The 26,003-nt window shown below is 46.5% G+C and overlaps 1 protein-coding gene across 3 annotated transcripts in view; it reads left to right on the top strand.

The window, feature by feature from the left end:
• ANO2 (anoctamin 2) overlaps window positions 1-26,003 on the top strand; it is a 2,341,832-nt gene that overhangs the window by 1,076,242 nt on the left and 1,239,587 nt on the right. For all 3 annotated transcript variants that reach the window (XR_011281759.1, XM_069628333.1, XM_069628334.1), the window contains one exon: window positions 7,845-7,896. Coding sequence is in view for 2 of the 3 variants with exons in the window: in XM_069628333.1 (XP_069484434.1) it covers window positions 7,845-7,896 (52 nt within the window). In the remaining variant the exon portion in view is untranslated. The remainder of the gene's footprint in view (window positions 1-7,844; window positions 7,897-26,003) is intronic.

The following is a 26,003-nucleotide window of genomic DNA, read 5'->3' as shown; positions in this document are numbered from 1 at the left end:
TGGACATGACAGAAGACAATTGTCATGTTCAACATTCAAACAGGGCCCCAAAATGATTGTGTGCAGGCCATGTGTAGGTGCACATTAGTCAATCAGCCTGATTGGTCAAATCATTCCCATAATAAGGTCAGAAATGTGGGCCATTGTGGGGTGTACTTTATGATTGAAGTATGTCACATTTGGGGCAGTACGGCACAAAAATGTGTGGTAAAAATGCTAATGATTTCATCAATCAGGCAGAATGAACAGGAAAACAGTATGGACAATGTTGTGGCAAGATGACAGTTGAAGGGCAAGTGCAGTAATCGGGTACAAATTGTCAATTGCGGTCAGAAGGGATACTGTGAAACCAAAACCCAAGGCCAGGAAATGATTTGGAGGGACCACATGGGTGACCCATAGCAGTCATGACTACACAGCCTCACCTGGCACTCAATCAGAGCCCATCACCCAAGCAACATACATATGGATTACACACATGCATGGGCACTCACCGGACATTGATTCAAGATCTGGTAGGTCTCCCACGCCTTGGATCTGATCCTCTGTGATGAAGGCTCCAGCGATAGACTAATGTTCAGTGAATTGTTCCTCCTCTGGTGGAGACCCACCGCCAGTCACCAGAGTAGAGGCATGATTGGAAGCCATCTTGTTCTTTGCTCTGCATTTCAGGTCATTCCACCGCTTAGAGCAATCATCAGCTGTGCACCTCACAAATCCAAGGGAACTAATGTGGTCCGTGATGGTCTGCCAGTGGGCCCTACGTTGAGCAGTTGTAGTCTTGCACCCTGCAGACACCACCATTTCGCAGCCATGGGCCGTCACGTAGCCCACAGTGCGTCTAGTTCTGCATCATTGAAACTAGGCTTCCTTGACGTGCCGGAGTGGGTAGCCGTGTCGGGGGTCCCAGCCTGTACCGCAAGAGCACCCTTCTTCCTCTTGGAAGGTGATGCGGACCCTGAGTGGCTTACGCCACTCTAGTTGGTGGGAGCTCAAGCGCAGGTGGACTGGGCACCGGAAGTAGCCAAAGGCACGATGACCAAAGGTCTCACTGCAGGCATTGGCTGCTGGGTGATGTTGGCAGGACCAACCTCGGTGTGATGGACTTGAACGAACACTGTCCCGACTGGGAGACTCTGAGCTGGGGTGGAATGAGCTGCCCCTGCAGCCTCCTCACCCTGGCCTCTTGTGGCAGCAGATGACATTGCTGCCCCATATCCACGTGGCCTGGTTACAGCAACTTTCACCGCCACATGTGGCTTTGACTTGGTGACACAGATGTCAGCCTGGGATTCATCCTGTGCCGGTTCGGTTGACAATATGGGCATGGTTAACAAGGCCTGAGCTGAGATGGTGTCAGCTACATCTCCCCGACCCATTGGGGGGCATAGGTGTCCCTGATTGGTCCTCCACACACTGGCCTCTTGGGCCAACCTGCACATCCTGGCCATGTCCCCTAACGCGCCCACCTCTTTGAGGTCAGCCACCTTTGGCTCCCTTACTGCTTGGTCACCTCCCAACCATGGCACTGATGTTGTTGTGCGAATGGGAGTTGCAGTAAACAATTGTCCTGGGCAATTGAGGTGAAAGGGGTAGGGTACTAGATGGAATACGTACCCTAGTGCTCGAGCAAGGCTGTCAGACACCCCGAAAACAAAATTTAATGTGCACGCGATCCCTGGTAGACCACGTGCGTGGAATAAAGAACCCGCACTACGCTGTGGCACCCAGAAACACAAAAATAAGCGTACGCGTGGTACATGCAGGCTACGCGACACACGAGGGCAACCACAGTTGAAAAATATGTGCGCGTCTCACTGTCTGCCTGGAAAAAGAATGTGAAAAAGACGCAACACCTCCGCCAAAAGAAGAATTGAACAGTGTCTGAGTATACAAGGAGTACGAACTGGAACCGTTGTGAAGTAATCACGTGTGAACCGACAAGAAGTACAAGAATCACCCGCTCGCTCTCCATGAAAAGCACGTACAAGAAAATGGCGTCCTACACGTACCTTTTAACCCACCCCACACGTGCAACGTCACTTACGCGCGTACGCGCTAAGGGCCTTTCATCCAATTACACGCAGTGATACCCGGATGTGCAGTTTTTGCACATGTACAAACACCATGCACTTGTGTTGTGGGAAATTCCCTTGTGCGTCACGTCACAGACGCGCTTACGCGCTAAGGTCCTTTCCTCAAATTACACGCTGACGTGCAGTTTTTACATGTGCCAAATCACTTTTTATCAAGCTGGCCACGCAACAACACACGGAAGACCAAGCTCCTGCCCTGAAGGCCATTTTCCTACCACCCAAAGCCCTGAGCACGCTCCCACCTGCCATCTGCTGCTGCCTGCTGGCCCTGCTGTTTGGTGCCTGCACGTCGGCCATCTGCAGGGGTCCAGTTGCTGTGACCACCCGTGCTGGAACAGAAGACTCCTGACTGGGATTCCATCGCTCCACAGCCCAGCCCCAGGACCCAGTTGCCCACCCACACCTGCCTTGGGGGTTGCCATGTCGGACACAACACCATCTGGCATCCCTAGCAGAAAGGCAGAGGGCTACCAGCTGCAGTGCCAATGAAGTTGGTATCCTGGTGGAGCGAGTCCTCGGGCAGTATGATGCCCTCTTTCAAGGTTCGCGTGCAGACGATGAAGGACAGAAGAGGATCTGGATGGACATTGTGGCTGCCATCAGCGTGGAGGGGGTGGCAGTCCGTGACATTCAACACATCAGGAAGCGCTGGGAGGACTTCAGGTCCAGGACCCTCAACAAGGCCCAGTGCCTCTTGAAAGCAGCGGATGCAGAGGGGTGCCGGGTCCGCCTAACCAACAACCAGATGAGGGTCCTGGAACGTATACACCCAGCGCTCCACCTCCAGGTCCTTGAGAGGCAGACCCGTCCAGAGTCGAGCGGTAAGTGTACATGCGTACTGATTGGACGCTGTGCATGTTGAGGTGTGCCAGGAGTGTGCAGGTTGCACATATGTCTTTGTAGGCCCATGTATGGATGTGTATGTACAGGGACATGATCCTGCCGCATGTGAGTCCTGTCATGTGTGAGACACATCAATGGTGTATATGTTGGAATGCATGCTGGCCAAATCCATGTATGGGTGCACACATGTTTACATTTCTGTGTATGTACTGTGGCATGGTTGTGGTGTCACACATGGATGCTGGTTCTACCTGCATGTATCTGCACTATGTACATGTGTGTGTATTTGAAAAGTGTGCAACTGTGTTACACCATGGATGCATGTGACACTGACATGTAGGAGGCTGATTGGCAGATGTGACATGGATGGCAATGATATCACTGTGACAGGTGGTGGAGATGTACAGATGCATGTATGTCTGGTGGCGTGTGTGCAGGTGTTCTGCACTCCCCGTGTTGTATGTGAGGTCAGGCTAACCTTTGGCTGCTCATGCTGTTGTTTGTGTATGGATGGTGCTGCCACGTGCAACATTCCTGTTGATTTGCTTATGTGTGTGAGTTGAAATGAAATGTGTGTTGGGAGTGTGATGCCATGTGTGAAGTTTGACACTGCCACTCATGTGCAACTGTCATGTGTGTGTCAGACCATTGTACAGTGCCCTGATGCCTGTGTTCTATCTCTCCCTGTCTGCAGCGTCAACTGATGAAGTGGGCGTAGACGGTGCTGTGGAGCAAAGCGGCAGGGATCGCACCGCCAGCCGGAGACACAAGGCCCTGCTCCCCTCCCATGTTGTCATCTCATCGGGGAGTGAGGTGTCTGGTGCCGCGTTCATGGCCACAGCTGCCGAGGGTAGGTCCAAGAGGCGGAGATCGGAGGTGGACTCCTCGCAGCAGAAGGGGCAGCTGAGACCCCACAGGGTCCGATGAGGAAGATGGCACGGAGTCATCCAGGCAGGTGAGGGGTTTGGTTGAGGAGGAGGCCATGGAAGGGACACACACGGGGTCTGGAGGGGGGATTCCACTGGTGCTAGTTGTACAGTCCAGGGGCAGGGACAGGAGGCAGCACAGGCTGCCGCTGAGGTGCCTGTGTGTAATCCTGTCCCCGATCCTGTGATTGCATCATCCCGCACCAGCAGGGATGCCTTCGTCCAGACCCGTTTTCAGGGAGGGGATGAGCGCACAACAACTGGCCTTCCTCTCCCTGCGGATGTGGCAATCCGGGACCCTCTTGAGCCTGTCCTGGCTGGGATGGCGTTACGTCAACGGGGCATGCGAGATAACTTGCAGGGTTTTCATGAAGACTCTACACGTTATCTCGGATGCCTCTTTGACCGCGTCGACCTACTAGGACGTGTCACCAGTGCTGGATTCCTCCGTGTGCTGGACCTTGTTCCGACCCCCTCCTTAACTGAACCCCCTATGCGCCATTCATCCTCTGTGCCATCTTCCGGCCCAAGTATCACCTGGGTACCCTGTGGAGCTGCCTCTGACCGAGTCAGGAGTCGGGAGTCGGAGGTCCAGCAGGGGTGGTCACCCCAACAACTGGACCCCAGCAGGTGGAGGACGTGGAGGCATCAACAGACAGGGCACATGCACGGCAGCAGCAAGCTCAAGGTGGGAGCGACGATGGCTCGGGGCCATCGACATCAGAGGGGCAGGCATCGGCCGGAGGACAGGAGGACCCTGGATTGGGAATGTCTTCCGTGTGGCAGCGGTTGAGACAGCAAATAGATGTGGAGCGCGGCGGGCGGTAGAGGCACGGCTCACTATGGTCAGGGCGGAGAACTCCATGTGCAGGGCCTGAGGCGGTCTGAGTGCCTCGAGGCAATTCGCAGGGAGTGGAGGTGGACATGTCTTTATCCCTGTGAAACCTCTGGGCCATGGAGCAGGCCCGCCTCCAGGACGTAGAACGGGAGTTCGATGATGCCCTGGCCCAGGAAATTAACAAGTGAGTAGTAGGAATTGGCCGCCGCCATTGTATATGGTATATTAGTGTTAGGTTTCCTTTCCGTTTTTCTTTCATTTGGTGCGCTTGGACAATGCCCCACCTTTTTGTATATAGTTGTTCATTAGGTAGGTTTTTTTGTAGGTTTCCTTTCAATAGTTGGGCTCATGGACCCTGGATTTGTACCTTGTATATAATTGAACACTGGATTTAACTTCATTATTTTTTTATTTTACCATGGATCAATGGATGTGTCTTATTTTTTACCTTTGGATTTGGTTTGAGGGAAGGACACTTTGGACCCATGTTCATTCGGATTATTTTGGATTCTGCTTTCACACATTTAATTTCGACATGCAGCATTTTGTTTATTTCCATTATTGTGTGATTTTGTTTCATTCCCTTGCTTTTTTGTTTAATACATTTTTATTTCATACTTCAATGTGTGGTATTCTCTCATTGGTTTCATGCATGTCACGATGTGGGTTTTCTCATTCACTTGCACCCATTGAGTGTGTGTGAGACGGAAATGTATTGATGTGCATACTTGCCATTTGGGATGTATCATGTGATGGGGATTTCAATGTGGGGTGGATATAATACTTGGTTGGTGTTTGGACTGTTGTGGCATGGGGTGGGATTTGGGTGGCCATAAGGGCCATGATTGTGGATCGTGATGACGTGTTGGGGGGACATGAGTCGGGGCCTGCTGGGAGGTGGCCGTCAATGGTGGGTAGGTGGGGGACATGTGTGAAGTCTCCCAGGTGCATGGTGGCATGCGGCCTGCCTGCAGGGCATGCCCAGGAGTGATGGGCTGCCCGCAGGGCATGGGTAGGGGGATAGGGACACACCACGCAGGGACCACACTGCCAAATCGCATGTGTAACTCCCTGCGCACCCCTCAAAATACACGTCCTCCTCTTGCGCTAGCGAAAATACATGTCAAACTTCCCGTGCGCCCCCGAAATACATGTACCCCGTTCGCACAAGGCCTATCGCGTGTAAAACTTCACGCGCACCCCCAAAATACACGTACCCCGCTCGCACAAGCCATATCGCGTGTAAAACCTCCCACACATCCCCGAAATACACGTAGCCCACTCACACAAGGCCTATCGCGTGTGATACTTCCCGCACACCCCCAAAATAGACGTATCCCGTTCGCACAAGGCCTATCGCGTGTGATACTTCCCGTGCACCCCCAAAATACACGTACCCCACTCGCACAAGCCCTATCGCGTGTGATACTTCCAACACACCCCCAAAATACACGTACCCCGCTTGCACAAGGCCTATCGCAGGTGAAACTTCCAGCGCACCCCCAAAATACACGTACCCCGCTCGCACAAGCCCTATCACATGTAAAACTTCCTACCAACCCCCGAAATACATGTACCCCGCTCGCACAAGGCCTATCGCGTGTGATACTTCCTGCAAACCCACAAAACACAAATACCCCACTCGCACAAGGCCTATCGCGTGTAAAACTTCCCACGCACCACCAAAATACACGTACCCCGCTCGCACTCATGTGTAAAACTTCCCGCGCACCCCCGAAATACACGTACCCCGCTCACACAAGCCCTATCGCGTGTGAATCATCCTGCGCACCCCCAAAATACATGTACCCCGCTTGCACAAGCCCTATTGCATGTAAAACTTCCCGTGCACCCCCGAAATACACGTACCCTGCTCGCACAAGGCCTAACGCGTGTGATACTTCCCGTGCATCCCCGAAATACACCGTACCGGCCCTGTGAACTGGTGCCCGGTTAGTGCGGCCCTTTGCAGTGCATTGGGGATTTCGATGCCTTTTCCTTGCGCAAGGGGCGTTCTTGAGGGTGTAACTGCCGATGCGGGATGTTCTCTGTGCCAGCGCTCAAAATGGCTTTGAAATTCCATGAATACGTGGTGCGCCAGAATGCTGTTTAGCGGACACGGCTGGCGCACGCTGGCACACGCTCCCTCTCTGCGCTGCTCATGTGCGCTGCCTCTGCGCTGAAATCTATGAATGACCCCGTTAGGGTTCTATTTAATGACATTAAGATTTTTAAAGATTGCTGCTATGATTGCAGTCAAGTGCTATATCTATTAAGTTGGAGTGAATTGATATCTCACTTAAATTTACATGACATTGCACTGTTCTTTTCCCGTTCATTTGAATTAATGCGTTTTGAAAACACCTTCACAAACCACCCCTTTGATGGACTTAGAAGAACATTATTATATAGAACATATATCATTTTCTTTTCGGGGGGGGAATCTCTTTCTCACTTTTGATTAGTATTTAGAGGCATGGAGCCTGGAGAAAAATGCATGTGTTCCCATGTGTTCCCAGAGGAATCTCAGGCATCATCAAGTTCCCTCCTCCAGGATCCCTTGTGGAAAGGAATCATTCCTTGGAACACAAGCCTTCCCTTCTGCAGCCTTAGCCTTTAACATGGTCTCTGTCTTTAATACATCCAATAGGATAGTATTCTTTCATACAACTCTTCCCAGCCCCAGCATGCCATACTTTGTTTGCTGCTGTTTTTAAAGGGTCCAATATTCCCACAAATATGTCATAATGATTTCACACTATCTGATTTGCAATGTTCTTCCATTGGCATTCCTCAAAGTCGCACACTCCTTTTTAATAGACTTCTTCAATCTCTGTTGGATGATTATCAATTCTATACTTGTGATCAGCAAATGATCCACAACCACAACAGAACAGAAATGTGAAAAAGGGACATCATGTAATCAAGTGTTCTTAAAGTAATGCTAAGTCGTAAACAATGCATTCCCAAATTGTGTATTGCATTTGTGCTACATGTTCTGTTTTACCTCCTACTATACTACATGCAAGGACTATTTGTTAGTTTGTGTTTTGTTGCTTGAGTCTTATTTTGCTTCCTGGTTGTCAGAGATTCATTATTTCAAATTCAACTACATTATGTCACTGTTTTCTCTCTCTTCAGGTGTATGAAATTTTAAAGCGCACATCTTGTACACAAGCCAAATACACAATGGGTAAGCATTCATCCTGTCTATATATCATTCAGTTGAATAACCTTGAGAACTTGCAGACTAAAGGAGAACTTGGTTTCTAGATGAAATGTGTTTCATTGAATATTATGTTAACAATGATATACAGAACTTGGAGATGGGCTATATCGCCTGTTAATGGATGCCCAGTCCACGATAATAGCACATTCTTATTAAATATGACCTACTCCCAGGCATTTAAAGACATGAGCAGCCAGCATTGCCCATTTTTCCTTTATAAACATGTATTTAGCTAGGAGAAAAAACCTACAAAAATAGGTAGCATAGAAAGGGCCACGAGAGCACTACAAAGTCTCCCTTTACTCTTTTCATAACCTCCCTGAGAGGAGGAGGCACCTCGTGGAGTGAGGAGAATAATATTTAAGGCAAAGGTAAGTCTGTTTTATACATCTTATTTAAAAGAGCTAGTGGTTGCATGAAACAAATGGAGTAAGTAGGATCTGACAATATCCAGCTTGAAACTTGTGCTTAATAAAGTATGAATCACGGATATTTGTCCCTTCTCCAAAAGGGGGAGCCACCCCCTTTGAGGCTACGGAGATGAGAGTCCAGTCTGCAAGACACTCCCAAGGGGTATGGGCAAGTGAGACCTCAGTGGGAGTGACTCTTCCTTAGGGGACAAGGTCCCCCGTTCCTATGAGGAAACCCCAAGGCCCAGTAGCCTATCTGCCTACATTGGACTGCCAGCTCTGAAGACTAATCTGTTATCATTATATTTGGCTTCAAAAAAGTGGGAACAAAGAAAAAGGAAACGTTTCTTTAAAAAGGAGCATGTGTATAACTGGGACGAGTAGCTCTAAGTAGTAGAGAGAGCATGGTATGAAGGGGGGGCACCTGATGCGATTATGCCTTCGAGCAGCGGAGCAGAGCAAAGTCGTGGAGTCCGTGACTTTTGGACAGGCTTGAAATGAAGGAGAGCAGAGGAATCCTGCAATGGGAGAACCATGACAAATCATATGGTTGCATGGTGGAATTGAGTGCAAATACGGTTAGCGCGAGTGCCTGTATATGTCTACCAAAGTGCAGAAAGGGGCTAGCCCGATCGCTAGTTCTGGAGAAAAGAGCGGGTGCCCCCCAGGTGCTGCGGGCCACAACTGTTGGAGATAGGCAATGCCCATGGCCTGTGTGGACCGTATTTGCACTCAATTCCACTGTGCAACCATATGATTTGTCATGTTGAGACTCCACTGAGCCTCTTTTCCCTTTTTAAACACACGGCACCACTCTAGTCCAACACAGTGGGACCGTTATGAGGTCATCTCTCCCCACCACTCCTAGGACCTCCACCATTACCTCTTTCAGCTAAATACTTACCATGGGCTGTAGAGGGACTACACCTACTTTGCGCCAATTAGTCATCGTACCTTTCCTCATCCTCCGACAGGTATGACTGCGCTTTTTTGCACAAGATGAAGAATCCATCCTGTGGAAGTGGATCCTCCCACTTTGAAGTCTGAGCCACTGTGCTCCTCAGATTCGGTAAGCACCGGCATCCGCCCCATCTAGCAGTCATTACTTTTTCTCTGCCAGACCCTTGTCGACCATCTACATCCTGCCACGTTCTTTGTCTGTTTCAGTCCAACAGACTACATAGGATATTCCACTCCTAAAGACACTCCTGTCCTGATGAAGGCCTACACCACTAGAGCTCACCTAGCTCCACGCAAAATGGCCGAAATACTGTCGTGTTGACATGTTATATATGTTGTTGTTCAAGTCCACCCAGTGGGCTACCTACCTGTTTATGATTCCACTAAATTCTCTAGCTTCCTTCCCAAGGAACCTATAGAGAAAGAACAAACATAAGAATTAGATTTTTTCAAATATTAACTACTTGATTGTTCCAACTCAGGTACTACACTCTGTACGTCCTCAATGTTGAATGTCCTATGTTTTTGAAAATAGCAGTGTATTACTACACCAACTGCACTTAAAATAAAACTTTATTGCAGAAAAACAGATTTTGTGATAATTCTGTGTCCACCCATGCATGGGGTGACCCACCCAGGGGTGTGGCAGTGGTCGCTCTACAGCAGATAGATCTACCTGACCATGCTCATTTGTTTGTTGATATTACTCCACGATGGAGACAGGATCCACTTTTACCCCAACTTCTCCCCGGCAGTCCAGTCGCAAAGGAGATTCTTTACGTCCATCAGACAAAGGCTCTATGACAATCAAATATCCTATTCTATGCTCTTCCCAGCATGGCTGAGAATACAACACAGTGGTAAAGTCCACATCTTCCAAACACCAGAGGAAACAAATGCATTTCTGGATCATGCAGGCTGTCCGGGGCCAAACTCCAACCAGGCGCGTGCGCAGAGGGAAAGATTCCACAGAAACCCAACATAACCAACTCAAGGTCAGTGGCACGTGTCCCAAGCACAAAAACCAGCTACTTCACCGATATAAACTGAGGAGTCAGGCACTCCGTGGCCATGCTGACTGGGAAGCCCCTAGCAACCCTTGCACAGCAATAGACATCTCAACTGTTTATTGTTAATGGGTGGGCATCCAGGTAACTGACCCGCGCTGTTGCGGTTCGTACCTCGTTTAAAGGAGCAAACGGGCAAGTTGGGGGTTGCCCGTGTAAGAAAGGAAGTAGAAGAACTCGGATGGGGTCGCACATCCAACCTCCACCAACTTTTTGTTAGGACCTTGCAGTCTTTTCTGGCGCATTATGCCAGGGTAATTTACCATGAAAGCTGTGACACATGATGGGGTTCCAGACTTCCAGAAGGGGATGCTGCATCCAGTCTCAAGCAAATGGAGAGCCCTTTATTTTGGCGGTGCAGGTGTGACCACGCAGTGATGTTCTATCATGCCGGTTAGTCCTCTCCTCTAACAGACCCTCAGCGCGAGTACGCACTAGTGTTGCCTTCAGAGAAAGAATAAAGGGCTGCCGAACGTGGAGCATTGTGTCTTTGCAATGGTCCTTTTCTGGAGAGCTGCAATCTGTTTGAGACAAGCAGATCCTTTTCCTTTTATAGATAATTAACCTTGTTCTCTGTGTTTTCCTCTTGTATTTGTTTCTTGTAGTAGACTTTGTCTCTGAATGCCACCTGCTTTTTGATGAACCAAGACCTTGATTAGGCCTTAAATAGACTCTAGTCTACTTCCTCAATCCCTGGACACAAGGAAGATCCTCTTCTCAGGTAAAGATATCTTGCGCTAGGGGAAATCCAGGAGGTTGGTTTCTTAACGCCTGTCCTCTTATTGCAGATCCTGGACCCATGACCGGTGTACTTCTGGGGGCATGCCAAGTAGTGCTCCTGCCTTTTGGAAACCCTCTCCTTGAGTGTATTACTCCTCAGGAGGTCAGATTCTTTGGGAGGTAAAGCGTGTACCTCTTCCTGGTTCATGAAAGCTTTGCTTTGTCACGGCCTGGGTGTTAAACTTTTCCCCTCTAGCTTATAAACCTTCATCCTTCACTGCACTCCGCTCTTACAGACTCTTTCTCCAACCATAGCTCCCCTTGCAGCAATCATCTTCCAGCTCTCACCACTCGTTGTCCTTCCTTTTCTTTACAGTCCCTTAACCCCTTCCCTGGCTCGAATTTCTCCCCAACTAGTGGTAGCAGTGTAGGCAAAGGTGGGCCCACAGATGATTAGCCTTTTGTGCCTCCTTCCTGGGCCTGGAAAGTTGTGGTACTTACTAGAACAGAAATTATAATAGAGGGGTGGCCAGCTTGAATGTCAATTAATTACCCACCTTCTCCTGAAACAATTAAGTGCTTCTCGGAGATGTTTGTGATGAGTTTGGACGTCTAATTGTTTGTCCTATTATTCCTGCATCCTTAAATTCAACTTGCATTCTGGGGTAAGGTGTAAGGCCTTGGTTGCAACATTTCTTTTATTTGCGTGTTTTTGTAGGTAACGGGACTTGATTGTCATATGCTGTTTCTAATTTTCCCCACTCCCTGTATGCTTATTCTTTCCATTAACACTTTTTTTTTAATGCACCCTTGTCCCCATTTCTCCTGTGTTGGGTTTGCCTGTCCTTTGTTTTCATGCCCAGGGTCAGAGTTGATGCATGGTAACCAAGGTGAAGACTGAGAGTCTGGGTTAACTGACATGTTTCTGTCAAGCTCCGGGACGGCACCGCAGTACCGCAGCATATGCCCTGTACACCCTATTTGTTTCCACAATTCAGACACTTTAGAGATCCTCGCCCCCTAGTGCCACCGCAATGCTTGGCCAAATACCTGCAGAGCATCAACTCAGGCCTAACATCCTTCAAATGTGCATACTATAATTCCATACTCACATACCTGTCCCCTGGACTCTACAAATGAGAACCGCTGCACAAACACATTCAATTACTAAAAACATGCAATCCTCACAGAGGTTCCTCGTGTGTGAACCACAAATTAAATCAAGATTTAAGATCTTAAGATTCGAAGATTTCAAAATCTGGAATATCCCTAGAATCATTCCATATCTGACCTTCAAATAAACAACCATGTTAGCCATTGCACTTTTAATCTCCAGTCTAGACTACATCAACAGCCTCTACCTGGGCCTACCAGAATACCTACTCAACAGATCACAAAGGGCCTAAACTGCTGCAACTAAACTCCTCATGAGACTACAAAGAAACAAACATATCATTTCAGCCATCCAAATATTGTACTGCCTCCTGGCCAAACAAAGGACACAATTCAAGACCTTGTGATTCACCTTACGTGATTTCGTTGGCAGGGTTTCTGAATCGTCCAAAAGGAAATCTTTCCATTTGCTGATAGCTGTGACTAATTAAACATACACTCAACTACAGCATTCGCATACTGAGTGTCTGGTTTGCCTGTTTGACACATTGACCGCTCCGTGGTCGGGGTGAAGGTAAAATTAGTTGCACAGCTCATGTCTCTGTTATTTATTGAACCTGGATTGTCTGTCTGATGTGTGGATCACTCTGCAGGCTGATATTTTCTCACTGGTTCTCCCCTGTTGGGTTTCTCCTTCTTTCCTCTGCCTGTATGCCTCATTGGAGATGTAGACCTACTGGACAAGAAGAAAGACTCTGGTCAACATTGTATATAATAGGTAGGGCAGAAAAGGTGGTACTCAGTTCATTCAATATGGCACATGTTGAAGGGGCAGAGACTGGCGACCTCGGAAAACCCACAGCCTGCTTCTGGGCTTTGGGAACCACAGAGGTAGGCCTACTAGCCCAGGATAAGAGTGGTCCCCATCGCCTCTTGACAGGGCCTGGTCCCTGACCCTGCCACAGTATGTCGAGCTTTGCAGCATGTCTTTGAGGCACTTCAGGCAACTTCGGTCAAAGAGCTTTGCATCCAAACAGTAAACTAAGTGGACACTGCTCCACAGAAGAGAGCATCATCAGGAAATCAGACAATCTATTGTACTGTGCATTAGTTTATTCCCTGCAAAATATAGCAATAAGCAATCTCTGCATTCCTTTCTTAGAAAGGCATTACACACATCACCTTCATTTAAATTAATTATGCCTATTTTATTTTATTTATTGGTCTTTTATATAGCGCCTATAAACAAAGCAAGCATTTCAAAGTGCTCCAATGCAGGTAGGATAAGAAGATGAGCAAAACACAGAATAGACATTCTTAATAGGCATTGGAACATGCAGAATTGGCAAGTGCTATGCATTTGGAGGTACAACATAGAATTAAGAGGAATACAAACTGTTTACAGTATATGACATCATTATTGTACGTGCCTGACAGTCATTTCAATAATGCAAGAACTGGCATAAAGAAATTGAGAGGGGATGGGGGAGGCTAGGGTAAGATGAACAGGGCAAAGAGTCCATCATAACTGCATCACAGTGATACAGTGATAGGTGCATGAGACATGAAGCAGGAGAGGAGGGGTGCTGGGGGAAGGGGCTACACTGCAAAGTCATGGCCAGTCTCTAGGAGGCCTAATAGATAGAACGCCACAGCTGCAGAGCAATAGGTGGGAGTGCCATGGCAGTATTCCAAAAAGGATCCCAGTGAGTGCAGTGCATAAAAAGGGGAATATGTAAAACGAAAATAAAAAGTACACCCACAAAGCAATCTTAGCATAATGCAGAGCAAAGAAAAGGGTGCAGTGATTTAAGAGGCACAAACGCCTAGATGCAATTTTTAAACAGAGCATAATGCAGACCAAAAAAGGGTGCAGTGATGTAACGGGCACACTCATTTATATGCCATTTTTAAACCGAGCATAATGCTGAGCAAAAAAGGGTGCAGTCATGTCATAGGCACAATCATTTAGAATCGAAAATGTTTAAAGGGAGCATAATGCTGAGCAAAAAAAGGCGCAGTGATGTAACAGGTACAATCATCTAGAATCAAAATGTTCTTTTTTTTTTCTTTGAACAATGTAACTGCAGTGCGGGAGTAGATTAGGAAGGAGAGGCAGAGAGGCAGAGTGAATAAACAGCAGATGAGGTTCAGGAGTTAGAGGAGGAGGCAGAAGAAAGATCAGCCATCACTCGCATGTTCCAAAAAGGGTGCAAAGAGGCCCAATAGACAAGTCCAACAGGAACAGGATGCCAGAGAATTGATTCAATGAGCATCACAGCTCGGGGGTGGGGAGTCCATCGGGTCGCCTATGTCCGGACAGGCTCAAGCAGGGGTATTTTATGTGGGCCTTGGAGGCAGGGAATGGCTTCCCCACCTGCCGGCTTCTAATTGGGTAATACGAAGGCAGGATAGGACACTTGCAAGCCTTATTTACCCAGCTACATGGCAACCCTCAGAGGCACTTCGATGCCGAGGAAGAGGGTGGCCATTTTCGAATGCTCAAACAGCGAGGCACACTTAATGGGGGCAAGAAGCAGTGTGAACTGTTTAAGGCAAACCAATCCAAGTTTGCTGCACGCTGCTTCTGTGGCCATCCAGCTCCCACACACGATGATGAATGCAAGGGAGCAACACATCTGAAAGTGCTCACCCCCACGGGATCCGATGCTGCTGATTGCACTCCTCAGTCCTCCAGAGTGCAGGGATGATCTGCTGGGAGGGAGAGGGAGCGGGGAAGCGCCAGCAACCAAAGCGCTCACAGTGTGAAAACAGAAATATAAAACAATAGCTCCCGAGGTGTTAGCAGAGCAAAGAAATAAATGACATGTATGCTTATTTAATAGCGTGCATTTGAAGTTGCTATGACCAGGGTAAATGCGAAATGTTTGCAAGTGATTGTAGACAAACCTGTTAGCAAGTTCCGAGCTTGTGAATAAGGAGATCTGATTCTCAACTCTTTCTGCATTCCGGTCCTTCATGCTCTATATTGTTCAGGGAAGAGTAAAGGTGATAGCTTTTTGTGCTATGTGCATGCCAATATCCAAACTCTAATTAGAATTCTGGCAAAGCTCGTCATTGTTACATGGTACCACATTAGGGAAAATGTAGGAGTCTTTCCAAATCATGTACAATCTTTGCCTCCTGCATTAATACATGTAGACTATTTGCCTATGATCTGCTGTGGAGAATCTAAAATCAATCTGTAATAGTAATACGATGATTGCTGGCTGAAGTCCTTAATAAACAAGGTGAAATGTTCATATTCTAAGCAATCACTCTTGGGAAGGCACTTTTTTCATGGGCAAACCTTGTTCCACTTATGTCAGTGGGGTAGACATTGTGAAATCACCATGAATCCAATTACCTTCATGTTAATTGTAGCCAGTTTCATAACAAGGGTTGTCAAGGTTTCCAGCTACTAGTAAGATAGAATTATACTAAGAAGAAAATCAATCAAATACAACATAAAACTCATGAAAGATCAGCAAATGTTCTCAAGAAATTCTAGACTGGAGAAAAGTGAATCTGTTTCAATTACCAACAGGGTTGTTTGCCCAACTAGTGGCGTTGTTGAATAAGGCAATTCCCCATTGGTGAATGGAAGCATCATCTATTCATCTCATCACCAGTAGACTATGCCTGCTTAGTTTCTATTCAACCTTTTAAAAATCCATTATGATTACAAACTCACCATTCTAAAGTTCACACAGCCATTGAATTGAACTGCACCATGTATTCTAGACAGCCTTCGGTCATTAGGATTGTCGTATAATCAAATGTGTTGGGTATTCATCCACCATTTTCTCATTACTAAAACGTTCTTATTGTTCCTTAACCCATATTATAACATCAGCTGGGTCTGACTCAGCTAATATATTGTTCAGTCCCTCTGGATTTTATGTTGGTTCCAGCCTTTATAGTGAAGTGGCATGATAGCCGACTTTTGGTCTCCTAAAGGGACATTCCAGACAAGCTCAAAACATATATTTGCTCCTTCTCAGCCAACGTATCCCCTTCTCCTTCTGCTCACCCACCAAGCCTTTCTCTCTCTCTTGGGCTTTACTCTTCCTCCACTGCTTCACTTGCTTATTTCTTTTATCCTCCATCATGCATCGTGAGTGTGCTCCCTTCCTGCTTTTACTCGCTCTTCTCCTCGACTTCAGCCACAACTCACTTTACTTTACTATAGATTAATTGTAAGGCACTACCATAGTGGCCCTAAGTCATACGGGCGCTGAAAAACTGTAAAGGAGAGCAGAGATTAAGGAGCGAAGAGAACTAGCCCTAGTCTGGGAATGAACTAAACAGATACGTTTTAAGCCTTTTCTTGAAATATTCCAAAGAGGAGCAGTTTCTTAACTCAACAGGCAGCGCATTCCACTTAGAAGGAGCAGCCACCCAAAAAGCCAATTTTTTAAACTAATTTAAGTGAGGCCTTTAGGGTTTGCAGTAATTTCATACTACTTGAGCGCAGGGAACAAAATGCAGGTTTGTTTTTGAGTCTGCAAGCTATATGTGCTGGCAAAAACCCAGGCAAGGATTTGTAGGTGATCGTAAGTAGCCTAAAATCTATCCTGGATACGATGGGCAGACAGTGCAGTCTTCTCCGCACCTCTGACACATGCTCATACTTCCGCATACCAATGATTGCTCTAATAGTGCTGTTTTGCACTACTTGGAGTTTGGCCAGTTCACTTTTACCGATCCCTACAAAAAGGGAGCTACAATAATTAATTTGAGAAGAAATGATGCCTTGAGCGACTGTTTTGCAGCCCTTTTGAAAAAGGAATGGGCGAATGAGAGTAAGTAGCCATTTATAATAGGCCAATACAGAAACAAGACTATTAACCTAAGCTGTCATGTTCAGTGACTGATCAAATACCACCCCAATATTTGTATTTTTTCTTGAGTGGGGATGTCGTGCTTCGCAATGCGGAAGGTGTCATATTCAGCATTAAGCTTGAGTTCAGTTTCTTCGTGCTTCAAGGCTAACCCACTCGTATCCATCCAATCGTGTATCAATTCATAGGCTTGGGCCATCATTATGGAATCTTTCTCATAGTTACCCGACAGAGGGATGATGCATTGGGAATCATCAACATAGGTAGAGAAACATATATTTTTTTGCTCTAAAAGATGGAAAAGTGGAGCCGCGAATATGTTATACAGAACAGGAGATAGATAAGCCCCCTGCGGGACGCCATAGCGCAAAGGGGCTGGGTCAGCTTCTGCTTGATTACTGCAGACCTGCATGTTCCTGTTACTTAAAAAAGATTGCATCCACTCCCGTGCTTGATCGCTGATGTTAGCCACCTCCAGTAATCTAGTCAATAGGAGAGGGTGATCCCCTAAGTCAAAAGCAGATGATAACTCAAATGATATCAACTACATAGTTTTTCATAGTTAATATTAGCCATCATATTGGACTTCAGTTCCAGTAAAGCCGATTCTGTACTAAAACCTGGTCTGAAGCCGACTGACACCCGTTCAAAACTGTGTGATTTTGTTTGTGGCTCAGTAGTTGTTCATAGGCCACCCTGTCTATTATTTTTAGCAAGAATGGCGAGTTGGATATGGGCTGATAATTAGTAGCTAGTTTAGGATCCTGCCCTTTAGCAGTGGAGTAATCCAGGAGCCCTTCAATTTTGTGGGCACCCATCCAGGGTCGGACTGGGACAAGAAATAGGCCCGCTCACCCAAAAAAAAGTGGCCCACCACTCGCCTCAAAAAAGCAGCCCACCCCTCACGACCCTTGACCTCTGATGACATCACCAACAGTGATGTCATTTCACCCCCCCAAGTGACATCCCGGGAAGTGATGAAACACGACCTTTCACCCCTTGACAAAACAGGAAGTGTCATCAAATAACATTGTTCCTAAGTACACTAAATTACTGTGAATCCAAGCAGATGTCCAAGGCCAAATGATAATATCTTATTGTAAAGCACTTACGCTTAAGCTCTTTTTTTATAGAACAAATATGCATACAATATCACCCAACCTGTGTTGGTACTCATTTACCGACCTAAGAAGGCTTTTGGAAAAAAAATGGAAAAAAAATATATTTCTTTTCAATATTTCTTTTCCAAACCGGCCCAGGTATGGCCAGAAACCGGCCCCCACTCCCACGGGACGATTTCGGCCCGGCCACAGGGCGAAAGGCTGAGGAGCCAATCCAACCCTGCACCCGTCTTTCTTTAAAGGATGGATTCACAATTTTTGTGATAGAGCTAATCAAAAGCTCTAAACAGGCTTTGATAGCTGAAGCTGGAAATATATACGCTTTAAAAGGGGATGGCTTACGTTTGGCCAGGATGATACGAAGTTCGTTCTCAGTTATGCTCCTAAAATCAAACTTTGGTGTAGTCTGCAATAACAGTGCTTCTTCCTTCAACATCCCTTTTGTGGCTTTGGCAGGCAAACTGATTTTTGCCTTTTCTATAACTCTTTTAATCTTTTCTGTCTTATTCACCATGCCCTTGTGAATAAACACACACCACTCCTGCCCTTTACAAATAGATTCCTGGAATTCAATGTCAGGTTTCTCTAGTTCCTTAAGAATAGTGAAGATTTCTTTAGAGTCATATTGAGCCTTCTCTATATGTGATTCATAAGAGTCTTTTTTTGGCTTCAATGACCGGCTGACAGGAAAGCTTATTCTCCAATAGTAAAAATCTTTTCTCTTTGCCACTCTTAGCATTTTTAGGTCGTCTGAAAACCCAATATTTTTGGGATGACTGATCACCTTCCTATTTTTTAAAGGGGCTAGTGTATTGATAGCTTTATCAAGTACATCCAGGAGGGAGTCGGTCAAGCTTCCGATGTTCGGATGGGATGCAGAATCCTTCTGGGACAGAGGAAGGATCCACTCCTTCATTGACACAGGATTGATCCTCTTAAGATTTCTAGACATGGTCCAGTTTTGTTTTGCTATGCCCTCGTTGCTAGTCTGTACTTATACTAAATTCAATGAAAGAGTGATCGGACCCTGGGCATAAGGAGATATCTGGTTTATTTACCTTGATATTATGTGAGAAAACCCAGTCTAACATATTACCTTCACTATGCATAGGTTTGTCAATATGTCGTTGAAAGCCCAATACCTTCATGAACCTGAGCAGTTCCCCCGCTGCTAGGTCCTTTGGGTCATACTTTCAAAGATTTAGGTCACCCAATATGAGCCATTTAGCAGCACCCTTTCATTGAGGTAGGACCAGGTTGTTCAAATATGAAACATACTCTGGCTTAATGGATGGTGGTCAATAAATCAGTGGCATGTCCGTAGTGGTGGATGTGTCTGTTCCAACTTTAAAACAGAGAATTTCACAGCCACTGTAATCCTGAACATCTACTTTACATATATCCAGGTTATTATTGAAAATGATTGCCACCCCCATACCCTTGCTTCTCCCTGTTGACGCATAAAATAGAATAATCTATAGGGGTGGCTAGACTCAGTGAAGGACCAGCAGCCTCATGGAGCCAAGTCTCCGTCAAGGTACAGATGTCTATGTCCCGCTCTAGTATATCATCTGCATTTTCCACAGAATGTTTGACCAGGGATCTAGTGTTGAGTAGTAAATCCCTAAGTGACATATTAACCATATAAGGGCTGCCATATCCCAAGCCTACTTCATATGCCATAAATGTATCAGTGTTCATTGTAAAGCCCTCAGATAACGAGTGTGTTCTTAGAACACAAGGAAGGGAGGCAAGACCGACAGGCTTACTGTGGTGGCACCAATGCTGCTATGGCCATCACGGACATCCAAAGACTGGCTTGTCTCCTCCCACTGGTGCTCTCACGTCTGGACTGAAAATAAGTAGTCTAAAGAACTACTTTGCTACTGGGAAATGTAGTTCCACAAAGGATGGAACAACGTAATTGTTTCCACTCCTGAAAGCCTGTTGCTGGGTGTCTAAATTTCAAATAGCAACTTAAAATGTTTGTATACAAAGAAGCAAGGTATTTCATTTATTTATTTATTTAAATGTATAAAGTGCACATCGGCCCTGGGGCATAGTGGTGCTGTTACAGAATTCTTACTTGGTTGTATGGTTAAATGACAGTGCAAAAAACATGAGAGACAATAGTGACAAAGGAGAAATACAGGTTCCTTGGTTGCAGTGGAACAGGATAGCCAGGCGGGTCAGTTGTTGCACGTTACAGACAGCAGAGAATAAGCAGGCATGGTTAATTGAAAAGTTTGGTTTTCAGAACTTTGCAGAAGGACGTGTAGGATGTTTCATTTCTGAGTGCCGTGGGGAGGGCATTCCAGTTTGTGGGTGCTAGGTATTGAAAGCTGCAGCCTCCTGCTTTGAATCTTTTGAAGGATGGTACGTAAATCGGATTTGCGAAGTGTGATCTAGTGGGTCTGGATGATCCTTTCAGATAGATAGGGGGAGCATTGCGTGAAAGGCATTTGTGTGTGATGACCATGGTCTTGAAGAGGATGTGCTCTTTGACTAGCAGCCAGTGCGCATCTCCACTTGCCTGGGAGATGTGCTCCCTTTTAGCGATGTTCAGTGCTGCCCTGAGGGCGTTATTTTGTGTGACTTATAACTTGTTGAGGTTTTTGGAGGAGATGCGCAGGAAGAGGGCATTATATTTCTAAAAGCAATTCTAAAACCATCCGATCTAAAAGCCTAAGATGGGAATAAAATGAAGCAACAAACTTGTTTTATAAAGGAAACAACACACTCCTGTGCACACACAACCACACAAAACAATCTGACAAAGCTAACGATGAAAGTCAACTCACTCAAAATTCTACCTCACTCCCCCTTCCCTTACCCCTCCTCACATCTTGCATGCACACCCCTCAAACCCAAAACTATTCTCCTTGGATCTTCAACCTCAGCTAACCCCCTTGACTACTGCACAAAACCTGTTCTTCTCCCCGCCACAAGGTCCCTTTCACTGGCCATCTGGAATGTTCAATCCCGCTGCAACAAGCCCCTTCGTACATCAGAGACAACATCACCTCTCGTCACCCTTAACTTTTACTTCATGCCATCACAGAAACATGATTTTCCATGCATTACTCTGTTACACGAGTGGCCCTCCAGACTGATTTTGCAACCTTTTTCCCACTCTCCCAGACCTGTTGGCATGGGTGGTACAGTGGGGTTCCTAATCAATAAGGCCCTTTCAATTGCCCCACTGCCCCATCTCACATGAGATCATTCTCTTATGAATATTAAACTATTCAGTTCCACCATTTTTCTCCTCTGATGGTTCTTGCCTTGTATTGACACCCGGTCCTCTCAATACCTTCTTGGCTGACTGAACCTTCTCCTTGAGTCTCTTCCCGTCGGCATCACCATTATTTTACTGTGGGACCTTAATCTTTCCAAGCCCTCTACATCCACCAACCTTGAACTTAACTCCATCCTTTCTCACCACTCCCAACAAGGTCAGTCATTCTGCATTCATGCATGCCTCCTAATTTTTCTCCAATGCTCACATCTCTAAACTTCCATCTATACCGATCCTTTCGGACCTCTCTGACACTTTTTACACATTCAATCACTCCTCTTTCCAAAGTACGCTCCATCAACGTGGGTTTCCCTGCTTTACCTCTTATTTGGTCTATTGCTCTTTTAAAGTCTCCTGGAAATCACAAACCTCTGACATCACCTGTTTTCCTGTTGGCATTTCACAACAATCTGTGATTGGACCTCTGCTTTTCACCCTCTATACTACTGTTCTGGAAGATTTATCTTGTCCTTTGGCTGTCACTACCACCACTTTGATGGTGTCTCACCCACTAGTCCCCAGGGTTCTGTCTTCCAGGTGGCCAGAACACAGCCATTGCTTTGGATCTAGTTCCTGGGGTGGACTAGTGCGGGAGGATACCCTTGATGAAGGGTTTTCCGGGGGTGGGACACCAGATGGTGAGAGACGCGGTATCTCCTTCCTTATGAAACCTTTACCCCATCTTACCAATATACAATACTTCGGAACTCAACCCCCTCTTTTCCAACATGAAAATGTCCTCACAGACAGCTCACTACAAGAGAAAACTGACTAACACCTGAGCTGTATACCTGAAATGTCCCAATGCAATGGTCAGGTAAGGTCAGGCATTTACTGCTGACCATTACACACACCTGACTTCCATTACACTTCCCCACACGGATAAAAGGCAGAACACGAAAGCACTCTCTGAGCGAGGCAAAGTACATGCGGAAACCGCAGTTCCAAGATGGCAGTTTAACAAACGGAGAAAGATGGCAAAACAGAAGGGGATTGCAAGGAGGGAAGTTCCCTTTACCTATTCGACAATGATTTATTGCTTTCATGAGCCCTTGTGATTGGAAAGCGTAAAACCAGAAAAACAGGCTGAAGAATCCTGCATTGTGTGTTAGAGATACCCAGAACCCTCTCGCATCAAGAATCAAGGTGGGGAGAATTACCCGCTCTGGTACTATCCTTGGCTCCAAGAACAAAGCAGCATCCGTTAAATCAACCCAGCTGGTGAGTTGGAGAGATCGATTCAAGACCGATCTGTGTTGACGCCAAGGTTGCAAGCAGCAACATTGTATGGCGAGCGCTCGAAGGAACATTGTTTGAAATATGTGTGATAAAGTAAAGTTGTACTGCTGGTGAGTGATTGAACTTTGAGACGAAGATTTGATACCTTTGACATAGTGGTCCGGCACCATGTGGGTGTTCAATCGAAAGGTCTCCGTAAGGCATACAGCTAAAAATTGAAAGAGAATTGTGAATCACAGTGGTCCTGCGATGGGTCAAGCAGAAGTCTGTGCACAATCAAAAGTCTTTGATGTTTTTACAACAAAGAACATTTGTGGCAAAGTTGATAAAGTTGGTGAAGTGGGAGAATGGAACAAAAGACTCCCACCAATCCCCTCACGCCCCTGGCCTAGAGGATCGCGGCCCAGACACCCGCCACGAGAGGAGTTTGCCTATCTACCAGACGACCAAATACCCTGGTACAGGAACATACGGATGTGCCCACCAGCCTGCCCACCAGCCTGCCCTGCCCATGCCGACACCTGCGGCATGGATGAACTCGACTGAACCATTCAACAGTAAATAAACACATCGTTAGAGATGCCATGACGACCTAGCCAACGGTCAGCACACCCGTGCAAACATGCACACTGGACACTCCCACACCAATCCACACGAAGAACATATTCAGTGCTATGACGTAGGTGACGGACACACCCACTGACGCGCATCTTTATTATTTTTCACATAGGTTTTTCAAAATGCAGAAACGCAAGACACACAACGAACTCATCTGAAATGCTTGCTGACGCTTCTCCTAACCCATGCATTGCAATGAGAAATATAACGAAGACATGATACTGGGGATAAAGCAATATGATACCATAACCTAAAGCGCAGTGCATCAAACATCCCCACCTATGCACCAGGCCCAAGTAGGCCGCAAGCAAGAGCCTCCATGAACATTGAATGAGCAAGAGTACAATTGATGACCCTGCAGAATGAGCCCGGCGGGCACAATGTTGCAAACTCGCATGCCACAAGCCGAAGCCAAGGTCACACCTGCAAACTAAGCCAGACACACAGTGGAAAATTCAATATTAAATGTGCAGAATTCTGCCTCAACCACGGTCTCTCCTCACGTGACCAAGCCAAACCTGACAGGGTGCCAGACCCAGGAGGAAGGAGGCGCCTGGATCCCACGTTTTGAGACACAGGCAGCAACAATGAAGTGACTCAATGGACATCTGTGGCGGTGGGAGTAGTCTGCCCTCCAGCATATGAGCAAATCTTCGCATTGTCTGCACATACCCATAGTTATACATTGTTGCAAATGACAGGTGCACCGCGAGCTGGGAACAGCGATGGTCCTAGACTGGGGGGGCTCGCGAGTAGACCAATCAGAACATGGGGCACTTATCACTGACGCCATTAACATTAGCCAATCCTCAGGGGTCTTCATGTAACAATTTTCATGTATCTAATTGAAGGGACAACCCAAGTATATCACCTGACTGACCCTCAACCACTAACAGCGCTCTCTACACGTATGCTATACTAACCCTACCACTCGAGGAACCAATCCAGAGTGACGATAAGTTTTTTGCTAACTTTCCCAGGTGACGCAAAGGGCCTGCGAGCCCCACGAATAGAGAGAGAGAGTCAGGACGGACGCGTACGATCCTTGACCCATCCCTGCCGTTGTTTAATAAACAGCAGAACCACCTTGCTTCTTGCGTGTGCCTCATACTCATTTTTGGGATACGTGGGAGGAGTTGGGGCCTCCCTGCCCGGGGGTCCGAGGACGGCCCAGCAGACCCCGGCAGAATTTACCCCCGACATTGGTCTGAGCCCGGCAGAGGGAGATCAATTGAAAGCTTTGAGCTGAGCCTGGAGGAGGAGTACCCGGGGTGAACAGAAAATCACCTGAGAATTTGTATGTGTGAAATCCTAAGACGGTGGGTCTGAGGCCGGCGGAGGGGGACCTGGGGTGAACAGAAAATCACCAGAGAATGTGTACGTGTGAAACCCTAAGGAGAAAGGAAGTTTGTTTGTCGTTTTGCATCAGAACTTCTGAAAAAGAGACTTTGAATGGCTGAGAGACTTTGGCACAGAAGGCTATGATGTTCACGTTTTAAACTGCATCCTCCTGCTAAAGAAACCAGAGAGTGTGCTGAGCGTGACTGTGCCGCCTTGTCCCATGCGGATAACCTGGGGAAGGGAAGCCAATGGCTTGAATATCCTGACATATCATTTCTTGAACACTTTTCTTTAGCATAACATTGTTTCCCACACTATTTGTATTTAGAAGTAAGGATTGGCAATAGGTTTATTAGTATAGGCCCTTTTATTTTGACAAGACAGAACTAGGACTGTGTTATTATTATTTGATGGTTGTAGCTTGCTCCCATTTTTAGATTTAGGATTAGATAGCCTTTTTTTTCAAACCCAATTGAAGTTTAATAAACACCCTTGAACTGTGATCATTTGTGTCTGTCTTACTGTTTGATACCATGCCTTCCTTACAACACCCTGGTCTTTTTCTCCTTTCACTTATTACGTTGTCTAGTTATTCTTCAAGCACTGGCTGTGAAAGCATCAAAAGAAATTGACAGTGTAACTGCTGAATATAATAGGAGAGACTATGGGCCAGCGTTTTTGAATGGCATTTTCCCATTGAAAACGTGGTTATTATTCAGAATCTATGTCTCCTCTATGCTCAACATAAACGAGGTTGCCACGCGAGAGGGGTGAGGGAGGGGCGTTTATAAGCCTTGTTTATTGAGGGATAATGCTGCACATGGCGAATGTGTTAAGTCAGAATGTTGTCCCTTTCCTCAATTGCATCTTGAATTCCTTTATCTGAATACAATATTTTCCTCTTTAGAATATGACAGCTCACCAAGAGCAATCAGGGTCATCTGAGCGCATCTCTTTCTTTACAGCCATTGGTTACTCTAGCACTCGAGGTCTAGATTTTGCACGGCTGCCTTTGGGATCTAGCTTCCTATGCTTGCACTTTCCTTCCATCTCCCCTTATGCAACACACTTCTGGCTGTTCTGCCCAACCCACAGAAAAATGGAGGGGAAGGGGGAGATATTCTTAGCCACCCTTTAGCCACTTCAAGCGTACACTTTCAAATACTCTTGCCAACCTGTATCCTCCCTCCTCGCAGGCCCCAATGCCTGTTCTGTACATGAAAGTATTGTATGGGTCGTCATTCTTCAACATGTTCTTTGCCACCAAGAGCACCTTCCACATAGGGTTTTACAGAAGCAGCAAAGATAAATGTCTGCTTTGCCCTTAACGCACTTCTGTA

The sequence above is a fragment of the Ambystoma mexicanum genome, chromosome 12 (genome assembly GCF_040938575.1).
Source record: "Ambystoma mexicanum isolate Mex_15411 chromosome 12, UKY_AmexF1_1, whole genome shotgun sequence".
In the NCBI taxonomy this organism is placed as follows: Eukaryota; Metazoa; Chordata; class Amphibia; order Caudata; family Ambystomatidae; genus Ambystoma; species Ambystoma mexicanum.
The sequence above is the reverse complement of the archived record's forward strand: the minus strand, read 5'-3'. Positions and strand labels throughout refer to the sequence as shown.